General features: G+C 35.5%; 1 protein-coding gene across 1 annotated transcript in view; it reads left to right on the top strand.

Annotated features, from left to right (window-relative positions):
- LOC137394883 (probable ATP-dependent RNA helicase DDX27) overlaps positions 1-27,724 on the top strand; it is an 83,231-nt gene that overhangs the window by 31,113 nt on the left and 24,394 nt on the right. Inside the window, exons 9-12 of the mRNA XM_068081657.1 lie at positions 524-660; positions 2,061-2,242; positions 12,318-12,412; positions 12,897-13,012. Coding sequence (XP_067937758.1) covers positions 524-660; positions 2,061-2,242; positions 12,318-12,412; positions 12,897-13,012 — 530 coding nt within the window. The remainder of the gene's footprint in view (positions 1-523; positions 661-2,060; positions 2,243-12,317; positions 12,413-12,896; positions 13,013-27,724) is intronic.

A 27,724-nucleotide genomic window follows, 5' to 3' on the forward strand; every position in this document is an offset into this window, starting at 1 on the left:
TGTTGATATTTGCTGTCTATATGCACAAAACGCTACTGAGCTACTGCTTGGAACTAACAGTGAAGTGATGTCACAGCTGCCAAGTAATGAATGCTTTGACCAATCTCCCTGAAAAACTTATTTTTTTCAACTGATTTCAAGCATACAGACAGTCAATCCCCTCTGACTGCTCTTCTCGTTTGAGATTAATGTGGCTGCCGTGAATTCTGGGAGTAACTATATTTACTTGCCATCTAAGGCCATTGTTTGTTAATAACTCCTTTCTTGGTCATTCTTCGTTTACAAATGGAAGTCATTACAAAGCATCTTGTCCACACTGTAAATGTTGCCTTGTATTGTTGGCCATATTGAGAAGAGGCTGATCAATTCGTTGTGAGCCGATGGCTGGAACGGAAAGCAAGAAGTAAATGTCATTCTGTTACGAGTTCTGGCAGTATTTCGGGTTGCGCTGTTGAGATAGGATTTGCTACTTAATATTAATATATAATTTGAGAGTCAAAACTTTTTGTTGCATGTTCTGTAGCCCTCGTGAAAAGAACCTTCAACGAACGCTGCATGGTATTCATTCAAACAAAAGTACAAGCGCACAGGATGCATATTGTTCTTGGACTTCTGGGTATCAATGTCGGAGAGATTCACGGCAATCTGTCTCAGATGCAGGTATGCTCTTCATTGGTCCTCACGAGTGACAATATGGAAAAGAAAGAGTTGCCGAGTGATATAATGTTAAATGTGTTACTAGCAGTAGGCTTTAGTCGGAGTGTTGCTGATTTTAGATGGTCGTTGTTTCACATTTACTACCCAGCTCATGCGTGTCTTATAAGGAAAGCTTTTGAGGTCGTTAAATAGTTAAAAACAAACTTAAGCCCATACACACTGTCTTTAGTTTCTTTTTCCATTAATTGCTACTAAAAAGTTCATTTATATTAATATTTGACTAGTGTACATCATCAGAATTGGTAGGTATTAACCTTTGATACTGTCACATCCCTCTAGATATAAGCTGTTAGTTGGACCACAGGCTAACTCTTCATGAATGAGAACGCTTACTTATATATAAATATACCCAAGCGATTGCAAAATATCTTATATACGTAATCTCTAATAGTTGAAAGTATTAAAACAATATAGATGATTTATATGAGATTGCAGTTGAAATATGTGGTGAAAAGCTACGTCATCAAGCTCTCTGAAAAATAATTTGTATATCTTTGGGCTGGTCTTGTGTCAAGTTTAGTGTTGTAGACATTTATATGATGTCATGTCTGAGAATAATAACTGGAGACAATTTTGTGCCTGTATTAAATTTTTTACAAGCTCGGCTTCATTTGTTTGTGTCATTTGTTGATTAACCGGTTGTTGGGCGTTTTATTATGAAAAGAGTTTTTATGGTTATGTTGTTTACAGCAGCTCGGGTAACCTCTCGCATTATCAAGCACATCTGTACCGAGTTGGTAACCACCCGACTGTAACAGACTGGTTGTCAATCAATTAATCGTTTATCCTCTTGTCATGAATCACAATGATTGTATGAGTCGTCTCTATTGTTGTCATGACAGCCAAAACGTAATCTTCTGTATAACAATAGGTACCTATTGAATTTTTAATAATTGAGAAATCGTTTCACCAACGTAAATTTGCATATTTCTCTAACTTTTGTCACTGATCAAAGGTCCTATGTGTAATATGCGTGACTAGCGTCAGTCGGCAAAGCCTGTGAGGACGCAGTAGCTAGTAATGGCTTCACCTTGACTATGTATTTTATTGTATTTTTCTGTCATGTCTGTGTTTTGTAAGTGTCACCTTCACTAGTTTTCAATCTTTGTCCATCCTGGTTCGCCAGGCTTTTTTTCTCTAAAGCTCGTGCTAATCAACTAAGTCAATAAGCGCACAGGTTCTGTATCAAAGGGTGACACTAATCTTTTTATAGAAAAAGATTGTGCTTGTTACATCACGCTTGCACACTTCTAAGAGAACCATGCCAAGTCATTGTGGCAGAATCACACCAGTGATACTCTGAAAAGTCGTCTTCTCTCTTATGCTTTTGTGAAACTCTGTAGAGACTGGAAGCTCTAAGGCGTTTTAAGGATGGTGAGATCGATGTGCTGCTAGCGACCGACGTGGCAGCGAGAGGCCTTGATATTCATGATGTCAAGACTGTCATCAACTTCACCATGCCTAGCACTATCCAACATTATGTGCACAGGGTCGGGCGGACGGCTCGCGCTGGTCGTAGTGGAAGGTAAGCAAAGGTGAAGGTGATACTATTCAGAAGTCCCAGTGGTTTAAGTGATGCCTCTAGGCAGACATGGATATTTTTTTAGTCATTATCTGATGTTTTACAAAAGTTTGTCATTTTTCATGCAATTCAAAGTTTGCTGGCAAACCAAAAAAAAGTGTGAAATTTGGCTCCACAGAAGTGACTAGCTTTTTTGTTGAAATTACTCTTTGGTGATTCTAATATTCTAAGTTTGTTTCAATCTTGATAGAACTTTGTATAAACTAACGAAAACTAGGATTTATATTCATGAACTTTTTCATATTGACATAATTTTATGTGATGTCATCAGAGCATTTTGCTGAGTCGGCAATATTCTGGGTCATTTTAGAGTTGTGTCTTCATGTGTGGCCAATGTTGGTTTGTCCGAATAACTTGATGCACTAACTATAACGAAGCTATCGGCTTTGTAATATGACAATGAAAATAATAGAACTCGCAGTGACTTGGCATTGATTCTGCAGCAACAATGTTGTTACACTAGCAATTACAAATGTTCATCATTATTTACAGCTAAAAATTAATGAAGTAAAAAATAAATCGTATGATATATGCAGTCAAATCTCAACTTATGATGACTGACCTCTTTATCCAAATTTGTTTTATAAGGTAACATGACAAGGTAACATCCAATAAGTTCCGTAAGTACAAGCATAGAACACTGGTAGATATTAAAATTGTGTTAAAATATGACAAAATATATAAATTAAGTTGATGTAAACTTAATCTAAAGTAAGTTATATTTATACGATCGACCTTATGCATCGCCGAGTCTAGACTTTCTTTAAACTGTTTCTAAAATAAAAAGAAAAACACCTTTTTACTGATTATTAGTACTTTATTTAGTTTTTACATCAAACTTTGATTATTTTTCTGTTATTTGTTTTTATGTTATACATAACTGAAGTATTTGTTTTGTTTTTAGCACTGTACATAATTAAACAAAATACAATGTAGGCTTATCTCACATGATTGCTTATACATATGATTGTTTTAATATACGAAGTGAATATTGTAACTAGGTTTGACTAGATTATTTTTCATCCTATAGAGTATAGAGCATGACTAGTATGTATGCCTGAAGACTAGCGGCATGACATGTATCCTATAGTTCAAACTTGCAACTACAAAATATTAGGATTTATTTGCCGTTGAAGTAACTTTCGTAATTAATAGTATTTTTAATTAAAATTATTTCGTAACGTTAGTTGAAATGTTTTAACAAACCTTTTTTGTTTATTCAGCTTTTGTCATATAACGGAGTGATGTCATGCATTTTGCGATGAATGTCATCATTTTTATAAACAAAAACAGATAGTGTGTTGAAGCGATCAGTGATCTCTTATTGCTAAAATTGGAAGAATGTGGTAGCTCCAAAATATTCAGCTCATCTGATCTTTGCATTTTACCTACTCTATAAGCCGATAGCTAAATGATCTCTCCTTCAGCTTGCCTAGATCTGCTAATGAAAATAGGTTTGTTTAAAAATTTTAATCGTATTGATCTCTCACAGGATTAGAAGTCCTTGGAATTTGTAGGTTGGTCAAGGCCGCAAACATTAAGTGCATTCTCATATACCTCATGTAGCCTAGTTGAATATAAGTAATGTTTAATTTAAAAGTAGCGGTGCGTTCGACATTGCTCGGCCTTTCACTCACCCAGTTAACAAAAACAACCTCTGCTGGATAGCTGGGCACAGAATGAATTTGGTAGTAAGAAGTGGTTAAACAGCGTATATTTAAATGTAAACTGATTGATTTTAAAGGGTTCCTTTGGATGAGTCGGAGGGTTTCAAATGATCACATGCCTGTTACTTCCCTTTTACTCCTTAATGTAAACTGAGTAAAAAAATTTAAACGTTTGTAATTTTTGCTGTTATATTGGACATACTTTCCCAACCTTTTAACTGCATCTATGCTGGCAGTGGCAAACCGAATAGCAAAACAAGAAAATATCAGTGACTTGATACGACTTCTATAAGCACACAGCTGATATGTTGCAGCAGTTCCTTATGACATGCTGTACATTTTATCCTTTATACTCACTACTGCTTTATGGTGTACGAGAGTTATGACCACCACTAGTTACGACTATGTCCTGTCAATCGTCCTGTCAATCGTCCTGTCAATCCCTAATATAAGTTTGCTATACGTTTGACTGTCAATAAATAAATAAAATGCTATTGAAAAGAAGTTAATCGCCTCTAGCTTCTTTTTTTTAAATTTTTCTTAGTTTAAATTTTCATTAAACCTTGCAATTGCGAACGAAGGTATACTGCATGTCTGCGCTCGCATGCGTGTTTGTGCACAAGCATCACACAGCATAAAGGGTAGGATAATATTCTAAGATTAAAAACTCAAGCTATAAGTTAAATTGAAAGGCACAAGAAATAATAAATAAACAGTAATCTGAATATAATAGGATTCAACAATAAAAAGTTACATGAAACTGGAAAAAAAATTGAGTGTAAATTAAGGAAAGTAACAAAAGGAGATGCTAAAATATATAAAATGAAAAACATGGAGTGGCTAACAGAACTTTTGGTAAATTAAAAATGATAATGCTTTTACATGAAAAAAGATAATGGTTATGTTAGTTTATTGTCATCATAGAAACCGATGCACAGAGACATAAACTAAATAAATATACATATATGAATAAGCAATCATAATAAAATAGGGAGTGATGAAGGCCCATGTGCACAATAACAAGGCTAATCAAGGTGCAGGGCCCGAGTTGACAATTTTTTTAATGTCAGAATGTTCACATATTAAGACCTAAAGCCATCGTAATGAGTCAAGCAGATGCCTCTTTAAAGCAATCCTAAAATTATTTGAATTTTCAATGTACCTGATCGATATTGGTAAGTCATTCCAAATACTGGACAACTGGTAAGTTACCTGTCGATGTCCAGCTGTAGATGTAGACTTGGGGTAAGGCAAGGCATATGAAGAATAACGAGTAGCATAAGAGTGTTGTTGAACATGAGTGTCAGAGTAGAATGATGAATGAGCGAGAATACCTAAACAGAGTTTGTATAACTCTTTAATTGGAAGAACATTAGCCTTTTTGAACAGATCAACTGTGTGGTCTTTGAATTTTTTATAGAAGATTATTAGCATTCACATTCTCAATGGTATGCTAAGAGTAGGGGTTACTTTTTGGTACAAAACAGTCTAACAGCAAACGAACAAAGCGAGCAAATGGACTCTATTCATCAAACGAAAAAAGATTTCTCACTTAGTAATAATGTTATTTATTGTTTCATCATGATGATTTTTAAGAAGTCATTGCACAGTTTTTTGTTGGCCATAGGATATGTTATGGGTACGCTCCACCACACAGTCATTAATCTCGACATGTACATTAATCTCAGGCAACCAAAAGTGTGTTTGATTATCTCTGTACCATAGTGCTTGATTGAAATAGTGGCGACCTTCAACTGCTGATTCATTTTAGATCTTCATTAGTAAACAATTTTTTTGGGTTTTCATCTTTCTTTCTTGGCAAATTGACCTGATAGCCGGTTATCCACTTATCACGGCACTTTTTTGGCTGGTATTGCTGTAGCAGCATTAACAGGGAATCCGCACTATTGAATCGGTACAGCTAAGTTCTAGCTTCACTATTGAACAGTTACAATAACAAAGATGTACATGCAGATCCATTATTGAACAGGTATACAAACGCTACCTTACTTGAGAATATGGTGTTAGAACATATATGGTTAGAACATGTGTTACGAACAATGGTAGATACGAACGGAATTGTTTGTACAGACGCCACCCCATAACTACCCTTTATAACTATATTTAACAGTGTTGCATTAAAGCTCATTGCACTCATTGATATGTTTGCTATAGTTTGCATCTAAACTGGCTTTTTATGTGCAACAGAAGAGGAGTTATGAGGTTCGATCCATTGTAAGCCGAGTTTATATAACCACAATGGTGCTATCAGATAATATGCTATAAACTTGCAAGCTTATAAGTTATATAATAATACTCTATCAAATGCTACAAATATATATTCAAGAAGTGACATAAACAACCCATAATTGTAATACATGCAGAAACAAAAATTAACATTTTTAAAGCAAAAATATTTACACCGTTTGCTCGGCGAACTAGTCGATATTAGCGTTCAAACAATTTTTTAGCAGGGCAAAACTTTTACGCTTTGCCATTTGAAAAAAATTTCACAAAAATAATGATAAACTTAGACAATAGGCACTGCACAAGTTATAGTCTGAGACAACTTACAAACAAATTCGCTTAACGAATGACCGACCGGAACATATCTCATTTGTAAGTTGGGGAGCGTCTGTCTTCAAGAATGTAGCTCCACTGTTAAACTTGCACATCAACAGATGTTATGACTTTCATAGTTTCTTAGGCGTTTCAGATTCACTAAATTTCAATATTAACTACTTCGGGTGTGGCTTGATGAGACAAGTTATTTCCAGGTCTCCGTATTACCAAGGAGCTAGTGAACTACTTGACTTTGTTTTCCTGATCAGCGGTTGGTTAGAGAACGCATGCTGTTAAAATGTCAGACTGGTGCCTGGTATTCCACATTATGTGTGTCAGCTACTCTCCAGGTTTCTCTGAATCGCTTGTATTGCATGCCATAAGGAATATGCGTATTCACTTTGTACTCAGCTCTTTTAGCTATTGTTTAGACCCAAAATCTGATAATTCGTTAGTTCACTCGCGCGTTGATATACTTCTAGTAGGTACAGTGGAACCTCAGTTCTCGAACATAATCCGTCCCAGACAGTTGTTCGAAAACCGAGTTGTTCGAGATCCGAAACAACTTTCCCCATTAGAATTAATGTACCGCAAAATCTCTAATTGAACGCCACGGCACTCTATTTTTCAACTCTTCGTCTATGGTGGCGGTCAATTGGAGGTGGCGTTCAAATAGAGGCTGGCGGTCTATTTTTCAAATAGCTCGTCAGAGTTTTCATAAGATAAATGTAGCCCTATTACGGGCGAAGCGAATGTCGCCTATATTTTTCCCTCTTTTTCCGGTGAACCGATATTAAACATTTTGAATGCAATAAATATGCTAACTTGCCTCTAACTTATTAAAGATCTCTTAATAAATATGCATCAAGAAACCGAGAAATATTTCTTATTAGTTGATATCTATTGCTTGCAGTTGACCTGCGATGATATAATAGCTTGTGTCCTTTTTTGCAATTTGTTGGAATGTTAAATTTTTATTTCATTTCAATTTTGAAGACATATTTTTATTTTATATCTATATTTAACATTGTTGAATAAACTTTCATTGCACTCACTGATATGTTTGCTACAGTTTGCAGCCAAAACTAGCTTTTTAGGTGCAATAAAAGTGGAGTTGTGAGCATCGATCCATTGTAAGCCGTGTTTAAAATAGCCGTAAGGGTGCTATTAAATAACATGCTATAAATCTGTATATTTATAAGTTATACAACAATAATCTACTAAATGATACAAATATATGTTCATGAACAAGTGACATAAACGAACCATACGTATATTACATGCAGAAACAAAAATTAACGTTTTTAAAACAAAAATATTTCCATCGTTTGCTCGGAGAGCTGCGATCTGATTGTTGCTTTCGATGGAACGAACATCTTCTAGTTGTCCAATACCTTCCGCAATATCTTCTAGCCTCAATTCTTCTTCTGCACTGCTGAACCAGTCGATATTAGCGTCCAAACACTTTTTCGGCAGAGCAAAACTTTTACACGCTGCATTTAGAACTAATGCAGTGCTAAAAGTTTGCTCGCTAAACGTATAACCTTCGGTTCAAAACTTGCAAACCGGTTTTTATACGCATGTCCTTCGAAGTATTAAGACCGTGTTAAACAAGGAACCTCTATTAGCCTGAAACAGTGATTATTTCTATAGCGGTGCTTGGAAAGTTCATCTACCATCATAAAGTTAAGCCGTTTTTTATATATGTAGGCTACTTCGAAATAGAAAGATCGCGTTAAACAGAGAACTACTACTACTAGCCTGAGACGGTTATTGATTATTGCTACGGTGTTGGTTTCAAAGTTTTAACGAAAAAAGCGAAACGGTTTGGAATTGGACAACGAGAGAATTAGCTAATATTGATATAAACAATTCATTATTAATATAATTTTGTGGACACTTTTCTATTGATCAGTTGATATTAGTAATGTCAAGGTGGCGGTCAAATGGAGGTGGCAGTCAGTTGGAAAGTGGCAGTCTATTTTTCAACCCTTCTTTCAGGGTGGGTTCAATTGGAGGTGGCGTTCAAATAGAAGGGGCATTCAATTAGAGGTTTTATGGTATGTCAATTTTAATCCGTTCTAAGTCGAAAAAACTACTTTGGTAAAGTATTTTTTAACAGTTTACACTATCAACTACTGTATATTGCGCACTGTAAATAAAAACGGGTTCATATTAGGATCGTGTTTAATTTTAGTAAAAGATTTTCTATCTACGATGAAAGAAGAAAACAAAAACGGAACATTTCGTGTTTTGCTTTTAAAACATCGACAACATTAAAGGTTAAAATACAATTCCTAAAATTGCAAAATTTGGTAATGAAACAGCAACAAATAATGCAACAGATCAGTTATCTCAAATATCGTGTGAAAAAGAATATATAAACAGCAATGGCACGTTTGCAGGAACAGTTTACTTCACTTCTTTGAAGAAGAATCCTCATCCAAAACAATTGAGGGTAACTCCACTAGAGTTGTCTCCTTAGCAAATCTCTTCGGTAGTGAAGACGTCGTCCAAGATGGTTCTTTTCTTTTTGTAAAGAATTTATTATGCATAACGTGCTTTTTCCTTTGCTAACGAATGTTCCCATGCTGTTTCAAGAGCTGTTCCGAACGTTTAATTCCAGGGCGCATGCTCCGGTTTGGTCGAGAACCAAATTTATGCTCGAGATCCGAGCCGAACAAATCTCAAATTTTTTGGTCGAAAACCGAATTGGTCGATAACCGAAATGTTCGAGAACCGAGGTTCCACTGTATTAGCAAATGCTAATAAAAATTCAAAATAAAGTATTTAGGCAATATACATGTAGTATGAACAAATATTATTCAGAATTACAGTACTGTATTTGGGTAACATACATGCAGTATTAACAAATGTTGATACTGGTTTATAATCAACACATGCTCAAAGCTGTTAAAAGCGAGTTTTTTAGCTCCCCTGACTATTCATCTACTATGACAAGAGTTTGATTGCAGTATATAATTGTCGCTTTTTATCGTTTTATTTCAAATCTATGTAGAAAAGCTGCCCATAATTCATTCGTTTCTAGTTCATTTAAGATAAGCTTTTTAAAAGTGCGTTAGTCAGGTCAACCCAACCACTTATGCATTTAGTGTTTGATTAAATCTATCTGTTGTTATTTATTAGTTCATGCCAGTTTATAGAAGTTTTATGAGTTCTTTCATGCTCTTTGGTTACTAACAGTAGAGGTATGTATGTTGAAACAATGTTCCCATGTAGGTACATAATGAACTTGCCTGTTACTTGGAGGAATGTACATCAATACAAGGCATGTGCACCAAAGTTGCTACTATTCTTAGCGCTCCAGATGTTTTGACTGTATTGTTCCTTGTTGAATCCACAGTTAACCTTGAGATGAGCTAGTTTTCAGAAACAAATTATCGACGTATCTACTGAAATTATATGGTAAATTTTTGAGTAAAATTCAGTCATTGCGGACGAGCAGGAGCTAATATTTGTGAAAAACTAGATATATGATGTGCTTAGGAAATAATGGTTATATATAGCTAGAAATCCAGCGATGGCGGTACCAGGAATTAACAACAAGTGAAAAAAATGGCGCAATCATCCTCACAACGGGAACCTATTCATGAGCTTTGAATATTTATTGCGCAGCTTAATGCATTGTAATATTATAACAAGCGCCATATAGGAGGAGAGATCAGACGAATCCTTTTGTGATTGCACTAACTAAGACTCGAATAAATGTTCTCAGGCAACAGCGAAAGACCATTAATGGCTCATTTTATGATCTGTGTGGGTGCTTGTAATAATGCAACCAAGAACACAACACGTTTTGTGAACAGATGTCATGAAATAAAGGCCTGGTCATTTGTCTTCCTTTTTTAATCATTTGGCATTGTCGGGTTTGCTTAAGCAATCGATGACTAATAAAATATAGCTACCATGTTTAAAATCATGAGGCAATTTTGAGAAACATGCGCTGCTGCTATGTTGTGGTACATAAGCGCTGCTTTTATGGAAGACGATCAAAAGTTACCTTCTCCTTTAGCTGATGCCTCCAAAGAATCAACTATTAATTATTGTTGTAATAATGGTATGCTGTTTAGGTATCTGTTAAAATTTGTATCAAATTACTCAAATTACAAGCACAAGTTTTCTGTAGCAAAACTATAATAAATTGTTGAGTTTTCGTTGGTTAAATCATCATTATCTCATCAGCATCAAAAAATTCATCTCTGTGTCCATAGCTTGCTTCTCTCATGATGATTTGGTCGTCTGTGGTGGTTAAATATACTTATGGTAGACTTGTCAGCGATAGCGATTTTCCGTATTCGAATGCTCGTTATTCAAAGCATTTCATAGTTTTGAAGTACTAATATTATGTCTAATGAAACTGAATATCTCTAGTATCATTAAAAAGTTTAACAGCCAGTACCAAGTGTTAACAGCAATTAACAAGTGTTAACAACCAGTAACAAGTGTTAACAACCAGTAACAAGTGTTAACAATCATTAATGGTTGTTAACAACCATTAATTGTTAACAACCATTAACTGGTTGTTAACAATTAATGGTTGTTAACAACCAGTGTTAACCATTAATGGTTGTAACAACCATTATAGCTTGTCTAGTTCCACATCAGAGCTGTAATCATGTTTACTAGTAACATTTTGAAGGAAATTTTGAAAGATATATCAAAAGTTACAATTTATTTTTTTACGCCTTTGATGGTTTTTATTTAAACTCAAGTGCCTACTTAAAAAGATTACATTGTATGGTAGTTATGAGGTCGATCGAAATTCATTTGGAATTAAACTTTAAAAAGTTTATGAGTTAAAATTCTAGGATTTTAATACAATTAATAAAAATATCAGTTACTTAATGAGGGTTCATTAATCTGTGAACAGTACTTCTATCACGTGGTTATACTGTGAAAAATGGTGTGTCCCTGACCAATCAATGTTCACTCAATGTACTGCGACAGGATTGGTCGATTCTTTTTCATATTATATTTCAGTGTCATTTTTTGCAAAACTCTGCGCGTTATCTAGCTGGAATTCCTATGAGTTCGATAATATTATATACATTCAATATTAGTTAATGTTATGACTTCATTACAGTGGTTATACATCGGGTGACGTACCATAAATAATTTATCCAATTTTTGTGCAACAGAATGTAAGACATGGCTCTATTCTTTGGAGTGTTGGCTGTTGCAGATAGTAAGTTGAACACTAGCAATTGTGAATATAAAATGCAGGAAGCTGATCAGTTGATGTTAAATTGTTTGCGAGTTGATGCTTCATAAATGACTTCAAGCCAACTGCCCTTGTAAAACCCATGCATAAATTGTGTGTGATTGTTAAAGCCTGGATTGGCCTAAAATCTTTTTCCTAAAAGGTTTCTTTACCAGATTTTACGAATTATTTCCTCGTTTGAATTGTCGCAGCGTTATTGTTAGTTCTGATGAAATCGCTTAATCCTGTTATCTTATGTCCATTCTTTTTTATATGGTCGTAGAAACCTATAATCTAATTAAATGTGAAGCTAGCCATCTGTCTGCAATCGTTTTATATTTGCAGACAATTGACTATTGCGTTATTGTCTTGGTAACAAATGGTTAAAATGGAATATGGCTGTGCTTTAGTTGATTTGGTTGCCTGGTTTTATCCGTTACTTTTTGCCATTCCGTGCATGTCTCTCAGTAATCTTTCTCTTTTTGACCTCCTTTGTTCGTATGATATTTCGGTAAATCCTCTGATCATCTTACAGCGGTTGAGCGATAAGACCTTGTTTTCCTTTTAGGTCAATTACGTTGGTCGGAGAAAAGGAAAGACGAATTTTGAAAGACATCGTAAAAAAAGCAGCTAATCCAGTCAAAAGTCGCGTGCTTCCTCCAGGTTTGCTACTAAGGATAATATTAGCGTCGCGTAGTTTTTCATTTTTTGCCTTTTGTTCTCATCTGGATATTTCGTTCAGTACCAGCAGCTTGGATTTACCCCAAAAATGTTGAAAGTACTTATTTCAAAGATTGCCTTTCTTTTTCTGAATTGACTTTCTAGAATATTTCTTTTGCCCATTTAAAATAATTATCGTTACGTTTAATAGACAGCAGTGTTTTCTCTGCAGTTTCCTCTACAAATATTGCTTCACATTAGATCTAATATATACGTATTGATGTGTACACTCTGCTCACTATATGATTAATTTGATCGTTTAAATGAATGCATTTCAACACCTCTCCCCTATTGCTAGATATCATAGATAAATGTATGTCTATTGTTCATTTTACTGCTAGATATCATAGATGGATGCATGTCTATTATTCACTCTATTGCTAGATATCATAGATGAATGCATGTCTATTATTAACTTTATTGCTAGATATCATAGATAAGTATGTGTCAAAGATTCGCAGTCTCGAGGATGATGTTCAGGCAATTGTGACGGAGGAGGAAGAAGAGAAGCAACTAGCCAAGGCAGAGAATTACATGAACAAGGTAGAATTTATCCTTTTTGCTTTTCACTTCAATCTTCATGACTCGTACGGTCGACATTACTGATTTTTGCTTGCGGCTTCTTGGAAATAGACGTGGTGGGGTGAAGTTGTAGCTTGGAGCATGTGGTATGTCAATAGTGGTAGTCACGTGAATGCTTTGCTCGTGTGTGCTTGACTGTGGAATCGTGAAATGCTTAGTACATCCTGTTCTACGGCAAATGGATCATAAGTGATTGGTATCACGACACTGATTAACTTGGACAACTTCTGCAGATTTTAAAGAAGTGCTCTCGTATTTTTAAAAACAAGCGATGGTTATGTGACAATGGATTGCGCAATAGTTTGGTAGGCGTTATAGGAGGTATACATTATAGGAGCGTCTACTGTACTATGAAAAATGGTGCGGCCTTGATAAATCAACGTAAAATATTAATAAGGCAATGGTAAAGGCCCCAAAAAAGTTGCAAAAATAGTAAATTGACCTTCCTAAAAAAGCCTGGTGCATTTTAGCAAATGACAAGTTGTAGCAAGTGCTTATTGTATATCAATGAATTGCTGAACAAAACACTATTGCAAAATTAAAATTACATAATATTTTTGCCTGTGAAGTTGTCCCCTCTTTCCTTAACAATTTTCAACATTTCTAACAAGTAAGCTTTCTCAAAGCTCCCATATTACTTTATTCTCCTTCAAAAAGTTTTGTGCTACCAACAAAGATTATTTCTGCAGATAATATTGCAGCCTGTTCGAAGGCATTCGAGGTGTCATTGCAGCTGATAATATATGCCATGCTTTGGGAGTACATTGTTTACTAATCTGTTTATATGTAAATGTATGCATTGCACAGGGTGCAGACTAGCCTATCAATCACGTTGACTATCAATTATTTATGATTATTATTCATCGATATCTCGTCCATCTGTCCTCCACCTTCATGCCTGCCGCCTCTTCATAGGTCGTCACTCTAAAAACAACTGTGCCACACAAGGCTGTATACAAGCAATATCATCCCATACGGCCACATGACACTGCATGGGACAGGGTACTTTGATAGCGAATTGACGAGTTTAATTTGGCTAATGTTCGTTTTATTTTCTGATCAGTAAAATTTGTGTTTTCTTTTATGCAAAGACTTGTCATGCCAGTTAAAATGTTGAACTTCGGTTCCGCTGTTGTTAATTTCTGAAGGTTAGAGGTTGGATCGTTTTATATTTGTGGTGCAAATATTCGAGCATTCTGTATGACCTGTTTTCATTCTGATATGGTCAGAGATTTTAATCAGTTGATATAGGATGCTTTTGGATTCCCTATGCACCCCTCTGGGTGTGTGAAAAAATTGTGACTGCGAGAACACGATGAGCATTTGTTGAGGCTTACGCCTGCCCTTAAACTTGTAGTTATCCTTTACGTATGATTTCAACAATACGTGATCAATATGGTAGTAGATGGTCTAGTAGATGACAACCAAAGGATGGATGTAATAACACTATTTTTTAGCATTTACCGAACACTTCTGCTGTATAGCAAGCAGAAGTTTTGTGGTACTTATACAACCTACGTACAAAGATCTTGGGCTATTGTTTTAATGATGCTTTGAGCGGCATATACGTACCTATATCCACAATCCTCTACGACTAAGGGAGTATTAGGACTCCTCAGCATAAGGAGCGCATGATTGGGATACCTGTGAGGCTTAGGACAACTATGGCAGTTTTGCCTTGCTTGGGCTACTCGTGGGTACGCTATAGCGCAGTCAGGTGAGGCTTGTGGAGAATGGATACGCACACCCGTGGCGACCCATTTTTTAAAGCTGTGACTCAAAGTTCTTTGTGAATATTTTTAACGTTATTAGGTCATGATAAGCAAACACTTGCCTTATACCAAACTCGTTCTATTTATGCTAAAAATGTTTCATTAGGTTTGTTTTCCGGTCATCGATAGAGTAATTACTGTGTCAGTCACATATCGCTAAAACTGTCATGTCAGGGATAACTATAAGTTCATGGATACGCATCATTCATGATAAGTATTTTTTTGGTATTTGGTCACACGTATTTTGTGATGCATTTCACCAGTTGTTCAACTGCATTATTCCACTTTATTTTATCTTGTGTGTTCTCGTCTTTGGATATTATATATCAAACTTATTGTTTTGAGATTTGATTGCTGGCTAACCTCGAGGGCCAGACCTCAAGAGCATTGTTGGCTAACCCCGAAGGCCAGACCTCGAGAGCATTGTTGGCTAACCCCGAGGGCCAAACCTCAAGAGCATTGTTAGCTTTGCCAAAACATCAGAGCGCCACACAGGATATCCTTGTCACATGCTCGGCAGTTTCCTATAGTTCACCTGGATTAATGGTCTGACCCTCCTTGGCTTTGAGGTATACCGTCTCTGTAGAAACTCACCTCGCCACATGCCAGTTGCCAGAGGAGACATAGTGGGATTGTGAAATCTTTCCTTACCTTAAAAGTTATGCTTTGAATAGCAAGAAACTTGGCATGCCGCCTCCTACTGTCACTTATCTTGTTTTATATTATTCCAGATTGTTATTAGTGGCAGACATATCAATAGGTTTTGTTGCCATTCCATCAATAATTCATTGTTAGGGCTCAGGAAACAAAGAGTTGACCTCAAGGCCGTGTGCCAATCGTCTAGGTGACACATGCCCGCTACAGTACATGTCATAACATTCCTTCTGTGTTTCCCTAGCATCGTTTTATGTATGACCCAGTGCTGGTCAATTAGTGCTATCCCCTTTTGACATGGGAATTTAAGAGTTGCCCTCTCACCTTTTTGGTCCATGTATCTTTAGAAAGTTGCATCATGCCAATGGTAGTTGTTCTCATGATATTCAATGTATGCTCTTACACCCTGGTGTTGAGTGCATTTTGTAATCAAGTTTCAAGTGGATAAAATGTGTTTGAAGGTCTGGATTTGTTAATGATGATGAATCTGTCAGGATTTACTCTGCTATTTCCACAAGAAAATTGAGTATAAATGTCCGTGAGTATCATGGAAATACATGAGTAATCAACTATAAGACTAATCAGAATGCAATTCTTTTCAAAAATTTAAGTTCTTTATCATAGAAAATTTCATTTTGGATCTGATCCACCAGTACGTACATGTAGGAGTGCGCCAGAGTAAATTCACCAGTGCATACACGTAGGAGTACACTAGAGTAAATTCGCCAACAAGTACGAGTGCGCCAGAGTAAATTCGTCAACACGTGCATGTAGGAGTACACCAGAGTAAATTTGCCAGTGCCTACACGTAGGAGTTAGGAGTACACCAGAGTAAATTTGCCAGTGCCTACACGTAGGAGTACGCCATAGTAAATTTGCCAGTATGTGCACGTAGGAGTACGCCATAGTAAATTTGCCAGTATGTGCACGTAGGAGTACGCCATAGTAAATTTGCCAGTATGTGCACGTAGGAGTACGCCATAGTAAATTTGCCAGTATGTGCACGTAGGAGTACGCCATAGTAAATTTGCCAGTATGTGCACGTAGGAGTACGCCGTAGTAAATTTGCCAGTATGTGCACGTAGGAGTACGCCATAGTAAATTTGCCAGTATGTGCACGTAGGAGTACGCCATAGTAAATTTGCCAGTATGTGCACGTAGGAGTACGCCATAGTAAATTTGCCAGTGCCTACACGTAGGAGTACGCCATAGTAAATTTGCCAGTATGTGCACGTAGGAGTATCATCGCATGTCTAGGCTTCAATGTATTAAAAGAGCGAAATTGTCGTTAGTTTAATATTTTTACAATCATTATCTATGTCATGATGCTGTCAGCCCTCTAACCCAACACAAGTGCGCTTTGAATATTTAATCTCAAAACCAAGGATTTCAATTGCAGTCAAATCTTGACATGAGAAGTTCATCTGTTTTGAAATTTGCTTCAAATACCAAAACCGTTGTACATGTATGTTGGCGCACATATTCTCATAATAATCCATTGTATTTGCTTAATTTATTTCGGAGCCGTTAAACAATGAACTATACTACTAAATCTATCATTAAAACAAATGCATTGTATATACATTAAGTGAATCTAAGTAATGACCTAAATATAATATATATACCGTATATATTACTTTATTGCCAATAATACTAATTTATAAAACTATATTACATGGAAAATGACATTAGCAAGGTAATAACCAATAAAAAACTGACTGGTGTTATTGAAGGCACTTAAATGGAAGGGTAGGCTCATAGATAAAGTGAGTAACAAAATATTCGGTCTAACTTACACTAAATATAGTTTAAATTAACTTACTTTTTATATGTGTACTACTATGTTTACGTTTTATTGTTAAATTTTACATTTTTATGTTTTTAATTTTTGCTCACAAAATTTTAACGTTTTAAGAAATTTTGTTTGGTGACCCAATTTTTTAAAACTTACATTGTTTTCCAAAAGATTTATATATGAAGGTGATTGTAAGTCAAGGTATTCGTATATAAAAGTGATTGTAAGTCAAGGTATTTGTATATAAAGGTGATTGTTAGTCAAGGTATTCATATATAAAGGTGATTGTAAGTCAAGGTATTCGTATATAAAGGTGATTGTAAGTCAAGGTATTCGTATATAAAGGTAATTGTTAGTCAAGGTATTCGTATATGAAGGTGATTGAAGTCAAGGTATTCATATATAAGGGTGATTGTAAGTCAAGGTATTCGTATATAAAGGTGATTGTAAGTCAAGGTTTGATTAGACTTGTTTTTCATTCTTTTCAAACCTCGATTTTTTAAGCTTTCAAAATCAGCAAGAATTCTTTATGGGATTGACTAAGATATACGCATCAGTATTGTTCATCATCAGCCATAAATCTACTCAGTGCCCACTAGTAATGCACATAATGTAATCTCCTAGCTCTTCATCAAATATATATCACACTGTAAACAACCAGAGATGAATGTTTTCTGGCAATGATAACAGTGTTATTCTTGCCTCAATGTACATTTGGCTTTGGGCTAAATCTGATCAACTATGTGAGAATAGATGGTTGTGATAGTTACATGTAATAGGTATTGCAATGATGGGCAGTTCAATCATTTTTCAGCCTGTACTTTGATGGTGTTTGATTTTAATCTCTGTTCAAAGAATTGTAATGGTACGAATACCTCAGCATTGTCAAACATGGAGTTAAACTTCAAGTGCTTTCAGTAAATAAAACAGGCGTTCATGGGAACTAACTGGAAAAATGAGTCATAAAAATTGAAATGCTATGAACAATTGTTATATTTGATAAATCTCTTTCAGATGGGGATGTCTGTACAATTAGCGTGCTGAAAGCCAACATTTAATCACCAATGACATCATTAGGCCTACGTATTATAATGGCGCAAAAGTATCTGATACTATTGTAATGGTATATTAGTATTTCTACCACCAGTTCCTCATGAGAATCATGGCATACCAATAATTTTGTTACAATTACTTTCAGGGACTTTCCATTATTCTTAATGAACCAACAAGCCATCATTTGTGAATTGTATCATTTTCTTGTATTTGTTGAAAATCATTGCAGCGCTAATGTTTCTGGCAGCAAGTTCATTTTATTTGTTTGATTTTATTAATATCTCTAATAGCAGTGCACAGAAATAATTATTGAAGTATAAATACTATTAATTATTTAGTAGGTCAATAAACGATTGTGACTTTATGTTTATAATTGAAACATTAACGGAGAGAAAATTAGTAATAAAACTCCAAGTAGTTCTCTCACCAATTCAGTCGTGAGAACAGACCAAAACTTCTTCATTGATGTCAATGGCCTTTAAAGTTCTCATGCTAAATTCAACACTCAAATATAAGTTCAAAATTTAGCTAGAATTAATTCGTATTTATGTAGAAGCACTGGGTCTTCATTTGTCTGTGTATTCCAGATATTCTTATCCGAGCAGTGCTTAGTTTAATGTTTGATCTGTGTTTATGTTGTAGCTTTAAACTGATTCCTATGAAAGTGGAGTTGTCTTCTTTACTGACAGTACTTAATCACTATCTATACGATTGCGCAGTCTCTGAAAGTCGCATGAAGGTCATGTTGCATTTTTATCCAATCATGCCACAAATTTTAAACGAGATAAAGCAGAATGAACTTCTCTCGATGATAGCATTTTTATGCCATCATGCAAGAAAAATATTTGTATAAGCGACTCCATTTTTAAAGATTTTTTTCATATTGCTTTATTTGAAAGAAGCCAGGGTTTTGAAGGCTCGTTTAGTCAGATAAATAGGATATCAAATATCTTTTAACACTAGTTCATAAAAGTGCCGAAAAACCTGAGGCCAATATCAATCTATATCATATGACAAAGTACTCAATGCTGACGGCTCAATGTGGTATTGCAACGAAACAATTCATTCAGTTGAATTTTATTTTGACAAATTAAAAAATATATGGGGATGCATTTGTATTAATAATAAAACGATAATATTTTACATAAACACAATTATTGCTCGACTTTCCGCAGTTTGCCTTCACAACCATTAACTTCCTCAATAGCCTTGAGCCAGTTATCCAACTACATATTGGTATAGAGAGTAATGTAAGTTTTGTAGAATCGATTATGCAATAGCCAAGTTTGTATATAAAAACTGAGTTTCGATAGCTAGCATTACTTAACCCCATCTGGATCCGAATTATTTGAGCTGATAATGGTAAATGTCTTTACGATCTACGGTTTCTATGCCATAAAATGTTGTCCTTGATGGATATTTTATTATCGAAATATCAATCTTAATTGTTTTTTTTTCAATTCACTAAATTTTGTGAAACTTCATTTATGAGCAAATGCAGTTCATATTTAATACAGGGTATTCCATATATTTGAGATCCGACAAGCACCATATTCTACGTAAGTTTCTCCATTGATCGTAAATTTTAGGGCGGCATGTTTTAACCTATTTGCTCATTCATTCCTAAACTTTCACATTTTAAACATGAACCATGAATATTGATGGGTCAGTATGTTGTGATGGGATGCTTCATTAAGTTTTGATGCTGCACAAAACATAGCAAACTGTTAACGGTTCTTTAAGCCAAAAGGTTATGGGTGTGATTCACTTATTCATGGGACATCTTTTGCTGGGAGCCCTTTTAAATTGAGCACCGTCTGCCAATATTGAGTAGAGCTCAAGGAAATGGTTTCGCTTAGTGTTGATGTCTGCCAATATAGTTCTACCGTTCATCTAAGTGGAAGTGTTATTTTATTCAATGTTTGTTAAAATGTTTTATTAAAAAAGTTTTACTTTTTCAAATTTGTTTTGATATAACAAAATATTGGCACATGGCATGTTATTTATATCAACTGCAGGCATTGTTAAATTTTTTGTGGTCTTTTTTGTGTGAACTATGTTTACATTTTGCTAAAACGTTTTTAAAAAAAATTTATTATGGTCAAGTTTTTGGATTGTCATAGGAAGCATATTTGTACATTATTCTCTTAGTGTGTAAAACCTCGAAATGATTGTGTGTAGGCAGTGTGAGATAGGATTTTAAAATCCTAAATCTGCGGTTGGCAGTAGTTGGTAATTGGCAGTTGGACAGATTCTCTCTTGGCTCCTATCTATTAAATAGCAAGCCTTCCCTCTTTTTCCCAAGAATTTTCTGGCACTCTAGTAAATATTTATTTTATGGTTTACCGCCAATCATTGCTATCTTCAGAGTTTTTCATCTTTCTGTTACCCTTTTTAGCGATTACCACAGGCTCTGAGGCGCAGTTTGTTGGCTCATGTATAGCTCAACATTTGTTCTGCTCAGTTCCACTCGTTCAGCCAAAAATGCGTCAGCCTTCTATTAACTGAAGTATTTATTTCTTTCCGACCTCATTTCTCCCCAGACGGATTCCACCGCAACAGCGGTCGACATGTTTTTATTATATCAGTTCAGCCGAGCATAAAGCCGCAGAAGACAATGGCTGGAATGTCATTAGGTTTCCCAGCGAAAGATAAGCCATTGTTCTCCTCGGGCAGTTTAGTATTAAAACTAAACAAAACAAATCGCTAATTAGCCGCATTTGCTCCACAGGCTGGCCCAGTTGTTCGCATTAAAAACACTATCTACTCTCCGTTCAAATGTGGCCAGCTACTGTCTACTCGCTGATTAGTTAGTTACTAGCGCCTGAGGCATACAATCGTCTTTGTTGTCTGCCTTGTGCCGGGTTTCTTAAATTGTTGGTGTAACAGCTTTTGTAGCCTTAGCTATTGCCACTCATATCTGGCTGTTGGCTTATATTTATCAGGATCTGATAATCTTAGTTCTTTGAATTGGTAGAACTTGTGATCGACTCACTAATGATGCAGCATTTCCATTCATCAGAATTGTGAATTGTTTACCAAATCACCAACTGATTGAGCTCTCTTTTACTTGTATAACTTTTTTATATTATTAGCATGTTTTAATTGTCTGTTTACCTACAAAACAATAAAAGGATAATTTGTAAGTTTTGGTACAGATTTGATATCTTGCAACTCATTGAATGCTAAGCTCATGAGATCATCCTACTGATGAAAATAGCAAGCCGAGTTTTTGATGGATGTTGGCAATGTTTACCAAGTCTCTACGCATAAATTACTGCACCGAAAACAACAGGTTTAGGAAATGGCTCTTCCAGTAATTGTCTCTTTTCTAGTACGACTGAATTCTGTACTAGATGACTCAGCCCAGAAATAACATCGACAATAGTTGTTGTTTCTATAGCAGCATTTGTCTCTTGCCGGTCAGTTGTGCTCTCAAAATCTAATAGTGGAACATACTTATCATTTGTTTGCATTATCTGCCTACCATTTTCATACCAAAATGTATATAAGTGTACATGTAGGTGTATATGCTTGGCATCAGCTCTCCATTACTACTGGCTGTTCCATAATGAATGAATGAATGAATGAATGAATGAATGAATGAATGCTTGGGTTTTTGTTCTAATATTTAACTACAAAAGTTACTCCTCAAATCAGCTTTGCTCATATAATTCTAATTTGGTTAGAAATAATTCATTTACTACTTGCACTGTACATTAGGAATATTGTCATTGGTAAAAAAATTCATTCGAAGATTAAAGTTAGTTATTTTTATTTAAAGGTTGACTTGCAACAAAATTCACATTACAGTTATTTGGTATCAAAAGATTTACCATGTCTAAAGGTCCGGCCACACGTAACGAATTATTCGTTCAATCTGACCGAATCCACGAATTTCACAGAATTCACAGATCTATTCTGCCGAATATCATAGATTCGTCTGAGCTGTGCATGCACACCGAATTCGTTACCGAAACGCGTTTAATTGGCTAACCAATTTTTTTAGCGAGCACGATTCTATTAGCTTTGACAAGTGATATAGTCCAAGACACGTACGACGACACACAATAAAAGTATCACCGCGATATGACTTGATACATACGATGCAACTGCCTATATGCGCTAGAGATAGCGATTGTTTTTGCGACGGAGCTTTTGCTGCATAAAAAGAAATTATTATTATTGAAAAAGAAATAATTCATAACTTTTAAAATATCTATAAAAAAAATTCTAGATACACGATGAGAAGTTCCTGTCATGGTGAACCGACGAGAGAAAACCAACAATAGCGCATATAGGCAGTTGCATCGTATGTATCAAGTCATATCGCGGTGAAACTTTTATTGTGGGTCGTCGTACGTGTCTTGGACTATATCACTTGTCAAAGCTAATAGAATCGTGCTCGCTAAAAAAATTGGTTAGCCAATTAAATGCGTTTCGGTAACGAATTCGGTGTGCATGCACAGCTCAGACGAATCTATGATATTCGGCAGAATAGATCTGTGAATTCTGTGAAATTCGTGGATTCGGTCAGATTGAACGAATAATTCGTTACGTGTGGCCGGACCTTTACTCTGCTGTGTTGTAGGTGCAAAATATGTGGAAATGTGATTACAAGCTCCTAAAAGCTCAAAAACGAACAGTAAATCGCAGCCATCACAAAACCGCCGTAGATTAAAATTTCTTTCCAAAACGGCTCAAATGGGACGTAGTTGTACAAGATGGTTTCTGTTTACACTTTCATGCAACGTCATTCGTCGAAATATTTTCACAAACATACTTCACGCATTCAATAAAACCATGTCTATTGTTCTTACGCGTCTGTTTTATCGTCATTGTAATGCTGTCACTTTTAGCACTGATATCTTATAACTTACTGTAAAAATTCGTTTAATTTTTTAACCTTACCTCGAAGGAGTACATATCATTGTCTGATAATCATGACAAGCCTGTTGGTCACCTGTGATAATCAAAAAGTGCTGCAGAAATTATTTGCAAAGTATTGGGTCACATGATCAGATTACGACTAGACGATTAGACCAAGTCGAAACAAAACTGTAAAGTAGCGAGCATCTATATTTGATACGGGGTCTTCGATAAAACCCGAAGTGTTTGTCATAAACTAGTGCTACAAGACGTTTTATATTGAGCCTTTTATTGGCATTTCAATTCACGTGAGAAAATCATGTGACAAGACAATAACCAAATGTAATGACAACGTCAGAGAAATAAACTGATTCCAATCTACGGCGGCTTTTCGTTTTTGAGCTTTTAAGAGCTTGTAATCACATTTCCACATATTTAGCACCTACAACACAACAGAGTAAGACAGGGTGAATCTTTTGATACCAAATAACTGTAATGTGAATTTTGTTGCAAGTCAACCTTTAAAAGAAAAGATATGCAAGTTAAAAAAATAACTACATAGACATGTAGATTGTAGATGACCTGGAAAACATTGAGAAATGTACTCTGTTATTTGGCTATTAACCTTACGTGTTGAACATTCCATGCAAAAAATCTATTTGTCTGCTGAAAACATGTTTTTGATCATTTTGTTGTTTGGTTGTAACAAGGTTGAGCCATAAGCTGGGAGACCAAACAAAGCAAATTGACTGCTACAATGCTGTGTTCAAAGTCCCACCAGAATGTATTTACCGGGTCATGTTTATTGTTAAACATGCTACTCGTACGCCTTGTTTTTTCCATGGCTGATAAACTAACAGAGATGTTATAAGGGCTGATAAACTAACAGAGATGTTATAAGGGCTGATAAACTAACAGAGATGTTATAAGGGCTGATAAACTAACAGAGATGTTATAAGGGCTGATAAACTAACAGAGATGTTATAAGGGCTGATAAACTAACAGAGATGTTATAAGGGCTGATAAACTAACAGAGATGTTATAAGGGCTGATAAACTAACAGAGATGTTATAAGGGCTGATAAACTAACAGAGATGTTATAAGGGCTGATAAACTAACAGAGATGTTATAAGGGCTGATAAACTAACAGAGATGTTATAAGGGCTGATAAACTAACAGAGATGTTATAAGGGCTGATAAACTAACAGAGATGTTATAAGGGCTGATAAACTAACAGAGATGTTATAAGGGCTGATAAACTAACAGAGATGTTATAAGGGCTGATAAACTAACAGAGATGTTATAAGGGCTGATAAACTAACAGAGATGTTATAAGGGCTGATAAACTAACAGAGATGTTATAAGGGCTGATAAACTAACAGAGATGTTATAAGGGCTAGTTAGCAATGACATTTAAATGTTTGTGTTTTTCCAGCAAAAAGACATGATCAATTTTAGGTGCTTGTATAGACATCATGATGAAGTTAAAATTCGCACTAAAATCTGCCATATGTAATGGTATGAACAAGGGCTAACATAGTGGTTTTTGTAACCTGTAACCATCTATGAAGAACAATGTGATATTGTAGCTAGACAGTCAACTGGGAACACAGACCCCATAAAAAATATAACATTTGACACGGCATAGACACCAGATCACATCCATTAAGATCCCTTTAGGTGTTTTCTGCATCATCATAAATGCTACGAACAATATCATGCAGAGACATTACCAAAAACTCTGAATTAAAGGTGTTTGTTATATTAGCTAGGTGGTCACAGTTTAAGTGCCAAATTATATTGTAAGCTCAAAACAAAAATTTAAAAAAAAAAGGCTATTTAATATGGTGGCCGCGATATGGTGCCAAAACCTCTGTTCAACCTGATGAACTGTCGGTCATCAGCAAATAAACAAGCTAAACTTTTGGAAATACAAAAACCGTTCACAGACCTGTCAGCCGATGCAATGCCAAAATATTTTTTCTTACGGTTTTTAATAATGTATTCACTTAACTGTTATTGTAATATAATAAATTAATAACTAATAGTTGTGTAACTCCAGACTGGTTATAACAGCACCAAAATTGATCATTTCCTGTCGTCCTTGCTGACGATTATCGATATGAGGCTGTAGCACACTTGGCTACAAGGCACCTGTTTTGTTCACCACAACATACGAGAGTAGCATTATGAAAGGTATATTGGTTGATCTATGGCTCTGCAATATAAAAACTAGATGTTTACCATCAATATTTGTGATTGCATTAGAAAAAAATGTATCACTGTATTTAGCATACACGAGTGTTGTCCAGATATTATTACCAAGCCAGCAAGTTGTTTTAAAAAATTTGTCATTGGCTGATATTTCCCTGAAATTTTGACTTGAATATTTTGGAGTTGTCTACAACGTCAAAGAGTTTTAATGTATTTGTTTATATATTTTTGGATGATCAAACGATATGTCTTATATAGACACATAGGTGATATACTGCATATGATATACATATATGATGATATATATTATGATGATTTACATATGCATAAATATCATATATGTCATCGTTTTTTATGCTTAACGCTTTTTGTATAACAAAATAAATTGATCAAATCATTTCCTCACTAATATAGACACACATATGTGTGCATTCATGTCCGCATAAAAAGGCTTTTATTCAAATGAAGTCTGGCTTCTTTCTGGCCATTGTATTTGCATAATAATTATGCACAACATCCAGATAGCAAATTCTCATGGGTACAAAGTGCATGTTACAGTTTGCCGCTTGTGACATCAATACTAGCGTAAACTCTAGACAATTGCAGTTGTTTCAACACAGTCCTTCTGTAAACATCATTTCAATGTCATATCTAGGAGGTGTGAATCACAATGTAGTTTGCACCGAGTCGCTAATTGTCTCAGGTTTTCTTTTCTCTTTTTATAAAGGAATTAGGAGTTAGTCAACTACAGGCTGGTTGACACTATATCGCTATATGTTAGAGTTGTTCTCTCGTCGATTATTCGTCAATTATGTACACAAATAGCCGATGGCATCGTCGAGGCAGTATTGTCGATGCGTCGGGAAAGATTGCAGCTGTCAAACTTTCCAGATAGTTTGCCGAGCATCCATAACAGCTTGTGCACCACTTCGGTGATGATGATTGGCTATCGCCGGTGCTTGATCTATCTTTTCTTCCATGACAGTTACTGCGGGACTAGTATTTCATCGGTTCCGTGACCGCATTGCATAATGAGAACGCTATGTCACCGACTATTAGCTGATGTGAACACGATGGGTTTACCTCAGCGAATAGTTTACCATCATCGCTTACCACCTGCTATCACGCACTGTCAGCTCTGATGTTGCACAAGTTTCTCCCGACCCTTGGAGAACCTGAGCTTTTGTAATAAGGCAGTCGCCATCTTTACTATAATAGGACCTATACCCATTCATTTGTTCGTTCGAAACCACTCTTAGAGCTTAAGAAAAATTATTACAGTACGCGCTCCTACGACATAAATAATCCGTTCCAGGAACGTTTACGTTATATAGGGATTTTACGTTATGCGAACAGTAGAATACATATAAATTGCCTAATCCGTTTCAAGATCTTTCCAAACTAACCCTTTTGGGCATTCAAAAAGGGAAAATGATTTTGCTTTTTTAATTTACAGGCTCTACCGTAGCTGCAACATTATTAGTTTACAGCGACAACTTTTCTACTTTTTATGATCAATCTCACTGGTTATATAGACCATGATTGCGGTAATTCTACAATAACTTCATGGGAGCTCACATCTCCGACGTTCATTTACAATGATTTGCTTATTTTTCTAAACAGCAAAGTGTAAATTACAAAGTGAAACTAATAATAAATATTTTATACGTCTACAACAAAGCAAAACAACAAAATATTTTATAAAAAGTGGTACTACCTGTTCGGCGTCTATCCGTAATCGGAGGTCAAGATTAGGATGAAAGATAACGTTCGACGGTACTCCAACTCGCGGCATTCGGATTGTGGGCAGACGCTGTAACACCTGCATCAATCGACCGCTTTGCCACAATTTGGAATAATTGTGTTTTTAGTTTTTTACAGGAGAATACTCAATTCCACCAAATTGCAATACACTCATAATCATGTTCTCTAATAATAGTCTGTTGGGGATACGCCCGCAATGAAGTCTGTACCATTGTTGAAGGAATCCAACAGTTGCTGTCAGCTGATTATGGTTACTCATTTGTGTACTCTCTCCTTTATCATCTCCTCTCTCTTTTTCGTCCTGCCAATTAGCTATAGCTAGAATAAATTGGTTTGAACAGACTTATAGATTTATGGTATTGATTTGATTGCAACAGGAGAAGGGCATAGAACCTAAATAAGCAACAACATAATAAAAATATTGACGTTGTAATCAAGTGTGCTACTTGGCTTAGCAAAGAGCAGTTCATAGCAATGGGAACCACATACATGTACAGTAGACGCTCCTATAACGTAAAACTATAATGCAAATTCCAGATAACATAAAGAATT

Source organism: Watersipora subatra, chromosome 4 (assembly GCF_963576615.1).
Source record: "Watersipora subatra chromosome 4, tzWatSuba1.1, whole genome shotgun sequence".
Taxonomy (NCBI): domain Eukaryota; kingdom Metazoa; phylum Bryozoa; class Gymnolaemata; order Cheilostomatida; family Watersiporidae; genus Watersipora; species Watersipora subatra.